The sequence below is a fragment of the Anopheles gambiae genome, chromosome 2 (assembly GCF_943734735.2).
Source record: "Anopheles gambiae chromosome 2, idAnoGambNW_F1_1, whole genome shotgun sequence".
NCBI classification, from domain to species: Eukaryota; Metazoa; Arthropoda; class Insecta; order Diptera; family Culicidae; genus Anopheles; species Anopheles gambiae.
The window spans coordinates 77,968,176-77,981,302 of NC_064601.1; the positions used below are offsets into that span (position 1 = coordinate 77,968,176).

Below are 13,127 nucleotides of genomic sequence, written 5' to 3' on the forward strand. Positions count from 1 at the left end.
ACACATGGATACACATAGATACAGATGGACATACGTCCATCTCATGGAGGTATTATGGGTAGGCGAACAGATCTATCAGATCAGATCTTCTTCGCTCAGTAGCTTTCTCCCTTACCGATTGCTAATCTTGTCCATCATTTGCCAAGGAAATGGAAAAGGATCTTTATTCTGAATTCATACCTTTTTTCTTTTCTTTTCTTTCACATCCACCATAAGCAGAGGGAAAAGATCAACTCCAGAGCGATAAGCCTAAACCCAACCCAAACGGATCTCGAGTTTGCAGCCACCATCTGCTGTTGCGAAGACGCGTGCTGCGTTCCATCACTGCGTTCCATGCATTCATAGTCAACGAACAACAACAAAATCCACAGTATATTGCTGGACTTGTTGATAAATGAATGATACCGTGATGCATCGTCTTTGAACGTGGCAAATGCCAGGCTCTTCCGCAGAAGCATTTGGTGTCGTTGCAACCTTTAAATGAATTTTTTGTTAAAAGCGCCACAAGTCTATCATGTGGACTAATATGAATGTATGAAAGCTGCTAGTTTTAAAGATAAACCCCCGAAATGCTACTGACTGCTGCTGCCGAATCAAAAGATCGGGTTTCTGATCGTTACCATACACGATCATTAATCATGTGATCGGGCGTAAGGCCTTTTCGGTTGATATTCATTTCTTCATTAATTCTGAGCAACATATGCGTCTACAAGAAAATGAATTTAATACGAACGGTTCAATTTTGAGGTATTCTTATCACTTAAGTAATTTCAGCAATTTATTGGCAATATAAAAAATCGTTTTGCCATGAGATGAGCAATTTTAGTCGGAATATTTATGATCGAATATTTTATGATGCCAACGATTCCGGATTTCTTCACTTCAAATGATTACAAACACGTCCCGCTGATTGTTCCCACGGAATTGTTTAGTTTTAAAAAGTTATAAAATGATCATCATAGCCGAGTTTAGACGTCCAAAACAAATAGATGTACCTGATCGTTGTTAAAAACTATTTGTTCATACAATTTCACAAATCCCATTGCGCGTCCGTAATGCATCACACCGCATAGCGTTAAACGTGAGAAAGTCTGTTTGGTTTAGCAATGCTTCCATTTTGCCCCAAATAAAATATGTAAATCGCACACAGCTTCTCACTATCCGACGCAGGATTCGGTCAAGCATCCTTGCGGCCGTGCGGTGAAAGATCAAATCGTCACGTACACTTACCTGTCTCACGGACGTGGGAGTGCTAGAGGTTTTTCCCAATCGTAAAACATTTCTCTTTCTCTCTGTTTTCTTTTCTGAGATTTTGCCCCATCGAACGATATGATTTTACGAGGGTTTCACACCAAAAGTTTACGACAAACGAGTGAACCTTAAATGGTTCCCACGGCTTAAAAATGCTTTTGCATCGAACGTTTTTGAGGATATTCCCAACGCTGAGGTCCGTCGGTTTACGCTTTCTTTCCAACGTAAGCATCCATCGGTTTTGGGCAGTTTTCTTAGCTGCATACTTAACACCCGAACACAATTTTCTGCAAGAATGTACGTCCAAACCCATAGCCGGACACAACAACAATCGAGCATTAGAACCGTTTTAAGACGAAGATCCAATTTGACCGGGCATAAATTAATTGTCTCATCCGAAGGATTGGTTACGGGTGAGGAAAGCGGCAAAGTTCCTGATGGAATTTGCATTAACTGCAGCGATTTGCAATGCTTCCGTCTTTCTGCTGTCGCTGTTGCTGCCAAACTGTCAACCGTGTAAATGTGATCTCGCAGCGGGGCAGCCCCCTGCATGCTGTAGTGGCATGCGGTCGTGCGCGTTAATGTATTAATCTCGACCAATTTGAGCGTTAGAAGAAACACAATGCACAGACGGAACTGCGTGGACAAAGCTCCCGAAATCACCGAAAGGAAACCCCTCAGTCAAGCAGATCTATTCAAGCATTCAAGCTTAGCCCCTGCTAAACGGTACCGATGTCGGCAAATAAAGAACAAATAAATAAAAATAAATTGAGACACCATTCATGGCCGACGTCTGGCTGGAAGGAAAACATTAAGGGACCCAGGAATCGAACCGGTATCGGTGAACCGTGCACCACGTTTTCATTATGCCTGTGGTTGGTCTCGCAAGCCAAAGCACATTTGCACAAACGCATCGACGGTTAAAAGGGAATTAACGCACAAAAGGCGACAAAAGGGAGAAGAAACGGAGTCGGCAATTTCATACCCACAACTTTCCACCAAAGAAAACCAAAACTAATTCCCGTTGTGCTGTGTTTGAAAAAAAGGACACACCGAACACAACCAGTTGGCAGATAAATCATCGCCAAGCATTGTTAGGGCAATGAAGGGAGAAGAAAGAAGGATGGTTTTAAATGTTTTGCTGAAAATTATCTCTAAATAAGAGACAAAACTTCATGCAGATATTCCAAAACATACATTTGGCTTGTTAACATGTTTGTAAAGTAATGGTTCAATTTACTTTTCGTTCAACATATTGCCATGCCATAGATGTATTACTCCGAAAACCCATATAAGAATGAAATATTTCCTTGTGAAATGTTTCATCCTCGTGTTGTGATATCTTTGCTATTTCAAACTGGCACATGCGCAGTCGTCGCCATTGGCGTCCTGTCATTTTGTCTATCAAAATGTGTTCCTTTCCACTGCAGAGTCCTCTTGCCCTCGGTTGCGTTTTATCGCAGTGGCCAGTTCCGGGACAAAACGACAACAAATGGCCGTAAACAAAGTCGGCTAAACGCTACTGGAAAGCGTGTCTACAGCATAGGCAAGTGCTTAATATTCGGTCGTGTCCTGTTTTACCGTATAAAACGTGTGGCCATTCTTAAAGTGTGCATAGTTCTCGAACACCGTGTCGAAAAGCCTCAAAAACAGTGCTAAGGGTGTGTGTATTTTGCTTACCATAATCGTTGGATAGCCGTTCAATGCTAACATTGCCAACCAGTGCCCAGTGTCCTGCTACAAATGTGCTTCTAAAAACTTTGTAATTTAATGAATACAAACATTGCAAGTGTCTCAAATTTTACACACAGTACAACACTAGCAATACAAAATCGCTCATCATAGGCTAGCCCAAAAATTGTGTGCCATCATTTACTCCCAAATCTCGTGTTATTCCCTGCTTATGCAGCACTGCGTTAGGGGAGAGCGTTTGTGTTGTGGTATAGGTGTAGGCGCGCGTGTTTCCTGTACCGTGGGGTGGGTCGGTGCACGATTGACTTTGCTGTGATAAAATAGGAATGCCTATAAATGCGTTTCGTAGTATTAGTGCAGTGAGTCACAGGCTGCTAGAGAAACGTATGGAATTGTGATGTTTTTGCTACCGGGGGAATGAATATGTAATGCAATTTAATCAACGGAAACGCAGAAAAACCTACCTCAGGGGTGTTGTACACTGCACGGAAAGATACGAACTAGGGAGATTTCGTTGTTAAAAGAGTTGAAAACTAGTTTTAGTGAATTTTGACAAGCAATAAATGTTGAGTAACAGTGAATTGAAAGTGAATTGAAAAATAAAAGTACAAAATCCTTATACTCAATGGTATAAACATCCTGCGATTAAGGAACCGATGTAATTAGAAAAGGTAAATAATGTTAGTAAACGGATAAAAATCGTGAAGTTACACCAATTTTTTCATCCAAAATCATCTTATTTTTATGACACCGATGTAATAGAACATAGAACAAAAGAGCACATTATATTTACAAAAATAAACTTGAAAACCACTGAATTTATTAATACCTTCTTGGTCTTAAGTATAATTGATCATATATAACAAAATAACAACATAGCAAACCAAAAGACTATTTGTTTGAATGTTGCTATAAAATATTTCTTTACAATAATAACAGCTTTACTGTAAATAAGTTAAAGAAACATATTGCATTATGAAAAGGCGATATTATAACCTTTTACCGCTACCCTAGATATGCTTGCCATCCAAATAATGACCCCTACCATTCCAAAAATAGCTAAAATAATAGCAAAAAAAAGAAAACTCGAGAAAAATTCCTAAATATAATCGGCAATAGAGAAATTACCAGTGAGTATGCTTTCCCTATAGACCTGCAGAATGGGCTCATGATAACAGGGTATAAAATATGCAAAGTGAGCAACACATTTATTACTCCGCATGCTATCGTACGAGACATTCAACGGCGTTCATTTATTCATGGCCAGCGTCAAACCCTATCGGAACGAAAGGGGCGTTCAAAATTTAGTCGGCCACTCAGGGCACGTAAGGAAGTTTAAGGTCCTATATTTGATTCTCATTGAGGGAGGAAGTCCGGCTGATGGTTGTAATTTATGCATTGCAGTGTTGACTGCAACAGAATGCAGCCTACCGCAGTTTGTCTGCAAAATCGGGCCCGATTATACGCTCCACACTGGTTTAGTGGACAGCTTTAAGAATAAAGTATTGATATTATGAGCGCTTGATTGATGGTTACGTACTCCATTTTCAAGCGAAAGTGTTTAATTGAAATGTTTATCTATTTTTATCAGCTAATTCTTGAAAGCGTTAATAGACTAATCCAGTAGATTCAGTTTTTTTTAAATAATCCTTACTAATAAGTTTTCCTCGATATATTTTTGATACCCGTTTGTATTTCTTCTACACACTGACACATTTCAACAATCAGCACATCAGTTGACGAAACTTGGTTCAAGTTGATTCTAAACAAAACTTCCAAATCTGAACATCATCTATGCGGCTAGCGTAATGAACTTTCTCGTACCTTTCTAAACAATTTTACGACTATTCTCGTCCTTTGTTATCTCGCATAACCATCATGATGGTAGGAACCAAAAGTGATCGGTTTAGCGTTCCACCGAATGATTCGGCACTGCAGCAGGGGTCCTGCTGATGACACGAATTCTGTATGTTCGTGTCCTGCTCACAAACAGAGTAGAAAACAGATACGATGATGATTTTTATGTATGCTGGCTGCATTCGGGAGCCATACTCCGGCAATGGCGTGATTGACCGTTTTTCATTTCTGATCGTTAGAGCGTTCGGTATGGTGGCCTGAAGTAAGATTAAATCATAAACCTAACGGAACCTTAGAAACAGGGAGTGCATCTCGCCGTACCTTTCTTTTCATTGCAATGATTTGAAGCGCCATCCTTCCACTTCAGAAGGTGCATTTTTTCACTTGAATGAAACATAACAGAAAAAATATCTACTCATGCGATCACATCAAATTTTATAGTACGGTCACATTCAATCAAACAAAAGAAAAGTTTTCCAGCTCATGATTATTGTAGTGTGGCGCCTATCAATAGTAACGGGTTTCAAAATTTCTCGGTGGTCGTTATTATGGTGGTCTACTACATTGCCTTCTCGGTGGTATAAACACTTTCTTTTGAATAACGTTAATTTTCACGCCATAACTCATTCTTTTACTCATTGAATCAAGAATCTTGACCGTGAATCTTTTCCTGTCTTAAAGAGATGTATTTCACTACATGAACCCTGGTCCTTCAACATTACAGACCGGTGCAGAGATAGTCCTGGGCTTCCGATAACGGCTTCATTTTACGCATGGGAAATTACTGGAATGCCTTCTGGATGGCTTTGAAGGGTACCAACACAAAAGAGGATGTTGGATGCCGTAGATGACAACAGGAGTGTAAACCATGCATGAAGCTTTAATAGTGACACATCTTCATACGTAGACCTCATCAAAAGATACTACACTTTCGATCCAGGAAAAGAAAACAACATCATCCAACGAACCTGGTCGGTGACTCATCTACTGAGTTCGATTCATCCAGCCCATGCAAACCAACACGTCATGTGGTCCGGTTATGATAGAGGCAGTGGCAAGCTTGATGCTGCCAGCAACAGTCAACAAGAAACATTGGCCGATATCGAGCACATTTCCACGATTGCCGGGTCGCTCGGCAGTATCGGAACTATCTCACAGTCCGGTGACGGAGAACCTGTTTACGAGACGGACCACACAGATCTCAACTCGGAGTACGACGAGGTCGAACTGCGGCGGGAACTTATGAAGGATGTAAGTATGCGCGTTTGAATGCACACAAACTTGAACTTGCTGGGAGGGTGGGAAACGCGTTGGTGTTCTTTACCAAGTTTTTAATTCTGTATGCCTCTCAGCGTTTGTTAACTTACGAATCGATCTTCAACTCTCGTGTTTCCACAGAAATGGCGTCAATTATTCGATGCGGTAAGCATGACCCACCACAAAATGAACTCGAATCGCACAATCGATCCACAATCAGTTCGCGAGACTGCTGCAAAGTTTGCCCTGTGCGCCGTCAATTGTAATTGCATTCTCCTCTTTGCAGTTCGATCCCGAAGGATTTGGCGAAATTCCCGTGGACGATTTTGTCGCAGCACTCAAATCGCCAGAATTTCTCGCCAACGTTCCGCCTAATAAACGTGACATACTGTACGATCGCGCACTCAAAGCCAAGACCTCCAAGGTGGAGGCAATCTCTTTCCAGGATTTCGTGAACGTGGTAAGTTGAAGACTTTTTACTCTTGACCTTGATGAGCTTTTCGCGCTAATTATGCTGAGAAGCCTGGAAGTGAAGAATTCAAGCAATTTTTACATTTTACATACTAATGATTCAATTAAGGGAGTGTGCATGGATTAGGAATATTCTGAACATTTAAATATGTTGAAATAGTTTACTTTATTTTATAAATATGTCGTAATCCACGAATGAGTTGTTTTTTCTCTCGCAATAATTTAGAACCTCATTTCATAGCGCCATCAATAACCCATTAATGGTGTGTGGCTTTGAATCTTATCCTACGGTCGATTCGTTTGTTCTTTGGTTAAATAAACGGCCAGCGACCTCACAAGCAATCAAATAAATACATTACCATAGAATCCTCCTCCAACAACCTCCAACAAAGATCCCATGAAATACAGGAAAGGGTGACCTCGCCTGAACATTATTACGCTCGTGTTCAATATGTCACTCGCGCCTACAAGCCTTTGACGGCTTGGATAGAGCAGTTGCGTTCTGTATCATTAGATAGTTTATCTTGAAAATTACACGACCGCCATCATCATTATCATTATTATCCTTTCCATTTGCCGGTACCGCTAAAGACACTTGGTGTGTTCCTGTAAAATGACAACGGAAAAAACCAGCGCATCGCTTCTCGAATCAATATCATTAGCTTTTTTTTGAGAACACTTTAGAACGAGGGAACATCAAGTCACTTTTTGTTGGTATAAAGACACGACGAGAAGAACCAATGTCCTACTGGAGGTCTCCCTGCATGGACCTGCAGAGATCAAAGGAAGTTTGGAAGGTTTGAAATAAATTAGACTTAATCAGCCTGTGACCTGAGTGTGACATTCTAGCCTTTTTTGTGGGTCTGTTTGTTTTTCGGTGATTACCTTGCCCATTCTCATCGTGTCTCCTGCCACGATCAGGGTGGTAGGTGTGATCTGGATGTCTGCTCATTTATAGAAGTTCCATTGAAGTTGCATTTGTAAGAAACGCACGCATTCTGGCCGATAGCTCATGCCATTTGTTGATGGAGTAAGAATGAGATAGTGTTTTTTTTTTAAGGAGACCACCGTTGATTTCTCTCCATCCTTCCAATAGGAATCCGGAAACACAGCCGGTGCCTTTAATCCTAAAGCAACACCAACTACTGGACTGGCAGACATTGAACTAATTTCTAAGAAATTCTATCCACAATTGAAGCGACGGGATGGCCGGGGTTCCATTGAGCCAACGGCCGTTCTCCGAGGTGGTTTGTTTGGTCAGTTTTACTTATTTGTCAAGTAAACATAATCGAAAAAGAGGACAAATGAATACGGCCTAACAATAGCAGAGTCTGCACAAAATTACGACAGCGGTTAGAAGAAACGCCAAGCTGTTCCAAGCTGTGCCCTCGACCTAACGCCGTGACAATCCAGGTAGTTAAAAAGGATATCACTTTCAGCGTGCTGTGTTGTGTTAGGAACACGTTGCGTACAACTGCAATCGAATGGACGGAAAATTAAGATAATAAATCTGGGACACCGGTCAATGGACGAATTCGACTGCTGGTCCTGGTACGGTCAGAGAACATTCCGTAGGAATGATCAGCGATAAAAGGCAATGATTCGCTTTAGAAAATGTCAACCCCGTGTCGGCAGGGTTCAAAGCCTAACTAGTGAGGTTCTGCAGTTTACAGAAGGTTGACAGATTATAGGTAATTTTTAATTGGACTTTGGGGTCTTTCTCTTTATGGTTGACCTTCCTAGGTATGTCGAAAAAAAGCGTTAGGTATGCTGCCATATCTGTTCTCCCTCCTGTTTGAAGAATCATTGTGACGAAAGTCATAAGGGCGCTACTTGCGCACTGACAACTGTTAAGCTTCACACCAAACTGGAGCAGCTAGCTTATGAAAATACAGTTAAGATCACCCATAGAGTTCAAGTCGAAGAATTATTTTCCCAGATCAATGTTTGTATCTAGTCAAAAAAATCTATTTCAAAATATTCCAGTTATTCATCAAAAATCAACAAAACAATAATTGATTAAAATGTGCGTTTTTTTAGTTCGTCGATGTTATGAATCAAACTGAAGAACTCAGCTGATGAACTTATGAACACAAACGAATGACATTTTCAGGATTATGAAATTTAAGGGTCTAATTTCATCTGAATAAGAATGAACTGCCTCCTTCAATGTTTAAACACTTAAGACTACACATTCTCCCTCATTCTTTCACCGACCATTCAGGGACGCTCTAGTGCAGGTCTGCCTGCTGTTGCCGTACGTATTGCGTTTATGCGCGCTTGTCAAAAATCATGCACAATGCACCGAATGCTACCTTTTTTAATCGTTTCCGAGCTACCGGTTGTTCGAACGATTCAGCTTCTCCATGTGCTCGCGGATCGGAAGCCACAGCAATACACATACAGTATGTGCGACTTTCTGCTCTTTGGCAACAGTTGCTGCAGCTAAGATCGTTATGGCTGCCAAGACAGCGCCAGGTCCTGCTGGTTTTTTAAAAAGGTAAACGATCACGAACGAAGGATAAGGGTCAGGTCATTTTTATAGCGATGCCGAAAAATCCGCGGCCAATACGCCATATGGGTAGCAAGCGTGTCTGACGTGTGCCAAAAAATCATCTCTTGCAGCAACATGTGGTGGCTGTAGAGATCGTCTGCATTGTACCTTTTTTGTCGGTTTTTCATCTTAACTAATCGCTGAAAGTTTTTCATGTTTTATATATCCATGCAGCGTGTCAAAACTTACATTTTTACTTTCTCCATTTAAACTGGATGAATAAAATTTAGTTAGTTAGAAAAAAAATAAAAGATTATGTTTGATAGATTGATGAATATGGACTCGTCTTATTAATTGGGGCAATAACAGTAGTATTTCTTGATCTACCATAAGCCACTTCTGGTTATCTATGACTTATAAGATTACATTTAGCCGAATAATCAATGTAATGATTGGAATGAATAGAAAGATTCAAGAATAATCTTGCATCCTACAGTTAGCAAGTATCGATTATATTATAAAATATGTCAATAAAAAATATATACTAAGAAAATGACAATTCAAATGTTTATTTTTGGTCTTCTTTGTTATGTTTCATCTTAGCTACTGTTCTCAAAAGAAGCATGAAATTGATTTGTTTGTTTTCTTGTACAATTTCTTTTACTTCCACTTACTTTCGTTGCCAGCCAGATACATAAAAATTAAACTACATGAAACGAAACGACGAAAACGAAACAAAATAAATAATGATACGGATGCAAAAGAATCATTCGAGATAGTTTGAACCGTGAAAAACACCCGCCAAATCGACGTGTACTATGAGCTGGTCGTACCCGTCTTTAGGGCGGGAGGTCTGCTTGGGAGGTGTAGCTTTTGCAAAGCATGCCGGAACATGAGCCTCTTGGACACAACTCCGTTTACCATTCGGCCAGGCGGCGCATAACAAGACGCCCGTCTTTGGGCCGTCATAAGTCGATGTAATGTGCGCCTGGTGGCTGATCTGTTTCAACCGACCAACTGCTGGTCCTGCTAGTGTAACCTGATCTTCGGGTACGGCCGCACGTGTCTGCGAAACAGTTGGGACCGGCTGTCCGTGCCAGAGGACTCTTTTTGGGCTTCAGGATATCGCACGTATTTGGTGTTTGCATCCTGATGGTATATGCATTTTGTTCCGCACATTGGCTATTGGTCGAAGTGGTTTCCCGAGCGAGCAGTTAATGCTTCCGTTTTTACTTGAGAAAACTGTTTTTAACACATTTGTTTGTGTCTGCCGCCAGCGGAAGGATGCTCGGGTAAGAAGGTAGGAAAGGGAAAATATTACATCCAGCTGCTCTTCATATCGTTTTGTTTTCTGCATCCAGCGCCCACTTACGCATGCATTCGTGAGTGCATCAGTGAGTGAAGTGTTGTTTTTTGAGATGAAATGACTCGAAATCTTCACTCTTCTGTATTTTTATGTTTTAGCAAGCAACACACAAAATAACACATTCTTTAAGGCAGACAACGATTGCTGTCAACTACAAAGAAATTATTCCTTCCTAGCACTTCTTTCCTTTGTCATATTAGAGCTTCCCTGTTGTGTGTTATATTTTGAGTCGTTTGAACTTTATACATCTCGTTCAACTAAATTAAATAGTTAGAAACAACTGCAATGAACAACTAAACCAACACATGTTCTAATCTGCTACATTGTATCTTTCGATCAACAAAAAACTGTTTTTTTTGCCCATACAAATTGGCAGGATAATGCACGAAAACGGATATCAAAGAACCCATACTGACAAGGTGCTACGATGTGCAGGTTTTAAATGGCAAAACGAGCGACTCCTCTAACGACCGCATCAGCTTTCTTGGACCGTTTTTTTTAACAATGCTCTATGAAACTTGAAACTTACTCTCAGGATATTTACTCCTGATCACAATCTAGGTCACTTGAGCCAAAGGGTAATTTCTGATAGTTCGTTAAATTTGAAGCAGAGTGTCAGATGTTCGTGAAACAAATACACTTCACTCTGTCATTATGTATGTACTTTATCAACTATTTTGAATGTTTGTAGATGTTCAACAATAAGAACCTTTGAATAATTTTTTATTTCTCTTAAAGCATTGTCGTTCCTTCATCCTTTCAATATGGCCTTAACTATACTGTCGCCAATGTTTGGGCCGCCATCGATAACCTCGTCGCCAAAGATAATATTGTAATAAAATTTTATTTTCATTGCAAGTCAACGTAGCCGACTGCTCATAAAAAGCACATGACGGTTCCGACTGGTTGGTATTCTTTTGGGGTGAACCGTGTCTAGGATTCTCACTTTTTGTTCTAAGCTACCATCTTCAATTCTTCAAACCATTTGAGTTATCTAGCTTGACAATGCTAGGTTCATTTCTGAAGTGATATTTTCTCATGAGCAATTGTAGGGGTTTTTTTTAAATAAATCCGATTAACTGTTTCACCAAATATTTTAGTCAAACACTGCTGAACGCACTATCATAGCTTTTCACATAAATTGAATAATAATTCAAAATATTTCAAACAACATATTTTAAGTAACAATATTCCGAACTTAAAGTGGTAAGAAACACACGACGCATACATAAAACCAGTTCAAACCCAAACCCAACGCATTAGCACGTGTGGCAGCGTAAAACTAATTTTATGATGTCTAAGTTAAACTATGAAAGCATCCTTTTGGGTTACGTTTCTGACACGTTAATTTATCCTCGTTATTTTAAAGTGTTCCAGCTCCACGCTTTCCCGCAAAAGCAGATACGAGCAAGGCATGTGGGCATTCTGTGCCGTGCCTGTGTTGGAGAAAGTCTATAAAACTGTTCCAAGCTGGGAAGTGTGTGCACCCTGTGTCGGCGTCATCCGTCACACATAAAAAAGGAAGAAAGCAAAAAAAAAAGGATACAACTGGCGTGTGCTGTAGCAACGATATGCAATAAAAATTAATTATTGAACTTTATTAGTTTCGTTTCGTGGGGCTTATGCCTAGCTAACGGCGCTCTCAGCGGCGGTACAGCAGACGATTTTGGGCAGAATTTGTAAAACGCGCATCTCTGACTCGCTGGTTTGAGGACGCAACGTGTTGCTTGAGCAACTATCGGTGGAAATGCGTTAAGGATGTATACAGCACAGGGAAGAAGGCAGAACGATATTGGATGGGTTTCAGCTGGTACCAATAACGTCAAACATTAGCTTTCTAGAACATTGCATTCACGTCGGTTCAATTTGTTACGGCTGGTTATGTTTTTCGGAAATTTATGTTGTACCATTTTGTATTGAATAGAGCATTTGTACATCATTTAAACCTCGATAAGTAAGATAACGTACATCGTTTGAAGTATTCTTCCTTGGTTTCAGGCATTTGCGGTATGAAAAAAAAATCCTTCAAAATGCTTGCCAAAAAGCAGTACATAAATATGAAAAGCAATTGCCTGAAATATAATTGAAAACCAGTTATCGATCATGATTGATACCGTGTTTTTTTGCGGAGATTCAGCAGCACCGAGCATGCCAACATTTGCTTTGCCACCTGACGGTTTTTATTTTTTTACATCCAGCCCCAGCGATGTGCAGCGATGGGCCAAAGTCCTGGTGCGCTGGTTGCAATTGGAAATGCACGGCAGCACGCACTTGTTCCATAATTCATGTATAAATGAGAATAAACAGCCAACATGGGTTTGAATCCGATCCGAAAAACGATCACTCGCACGTGTTCGAATTCGATCGAAACACGGCATGTGATTGGAGGCTTTACAGTATCGGCTACAGTTACTGTCTCGATCATATCGGTTGCTTCCCATCAGCCCCGATGGTGACAGATGCTTGGCCACCTGGCATCTGATGAGTAGTGCGGCGATCCGGTACGAAATATCGATCGAGCAAAGATTGAGCACGAGCCAAACCAGTTTTTTGTTGGTTTTTTTCTTCACATTTCGCCACACATGTATAATCAAGGCCCGCAATGTTACCGTTGACAGGTTGTATTATTTTTTAAGAGCATCAATGCCACTCAATAATTTAATTTATAATTTTAATACGGCAAATATGTAACATCGATAGCAACACAATGTACCCAAGAAAAAGTATTTTATTGGGATA

General features: G+C 40.4%; 1 protein-coding gene across 2 annotated transcripts in view; it reads left to right on the plus strand.

Annotated features, from left to right (window-relative positions):
- Positions 1-2,661: 2,661 nt before the first annotated feature.
- LOC1274741 (protein rhomboid) overlaps positions 2,662-13,127 on the plus strand; it is a 47,710-nt gene continuing 37,244 nt past the window's right edge. Inside the window, exons 1-4 of one of the 2 annotated variants that reach the window (XM_061643846.1) lie at positions 2,662-3,614; positions 5,482-6,051; positions 6,199-6,222; positions 6,344-6,517. In XM_061643846.1, coding sequence (XP_061499830.1) covers positions 5,827-6,051; positions 6,199-6,222; positions 6,344-6,517 — 423 coding nt within the window. In that variant the 5' untranslated portion in view covers positions 2,662-3,614; positions 5,482-5,826. The remainder of the gene's footprint in view (positions 3,615-5,481; positions 6,052-6,198; positions 6,223-6,343; positions 6,518-13,127) is intronic. The other variant, XM_313932.5, reaches the window with a different exon arrangement.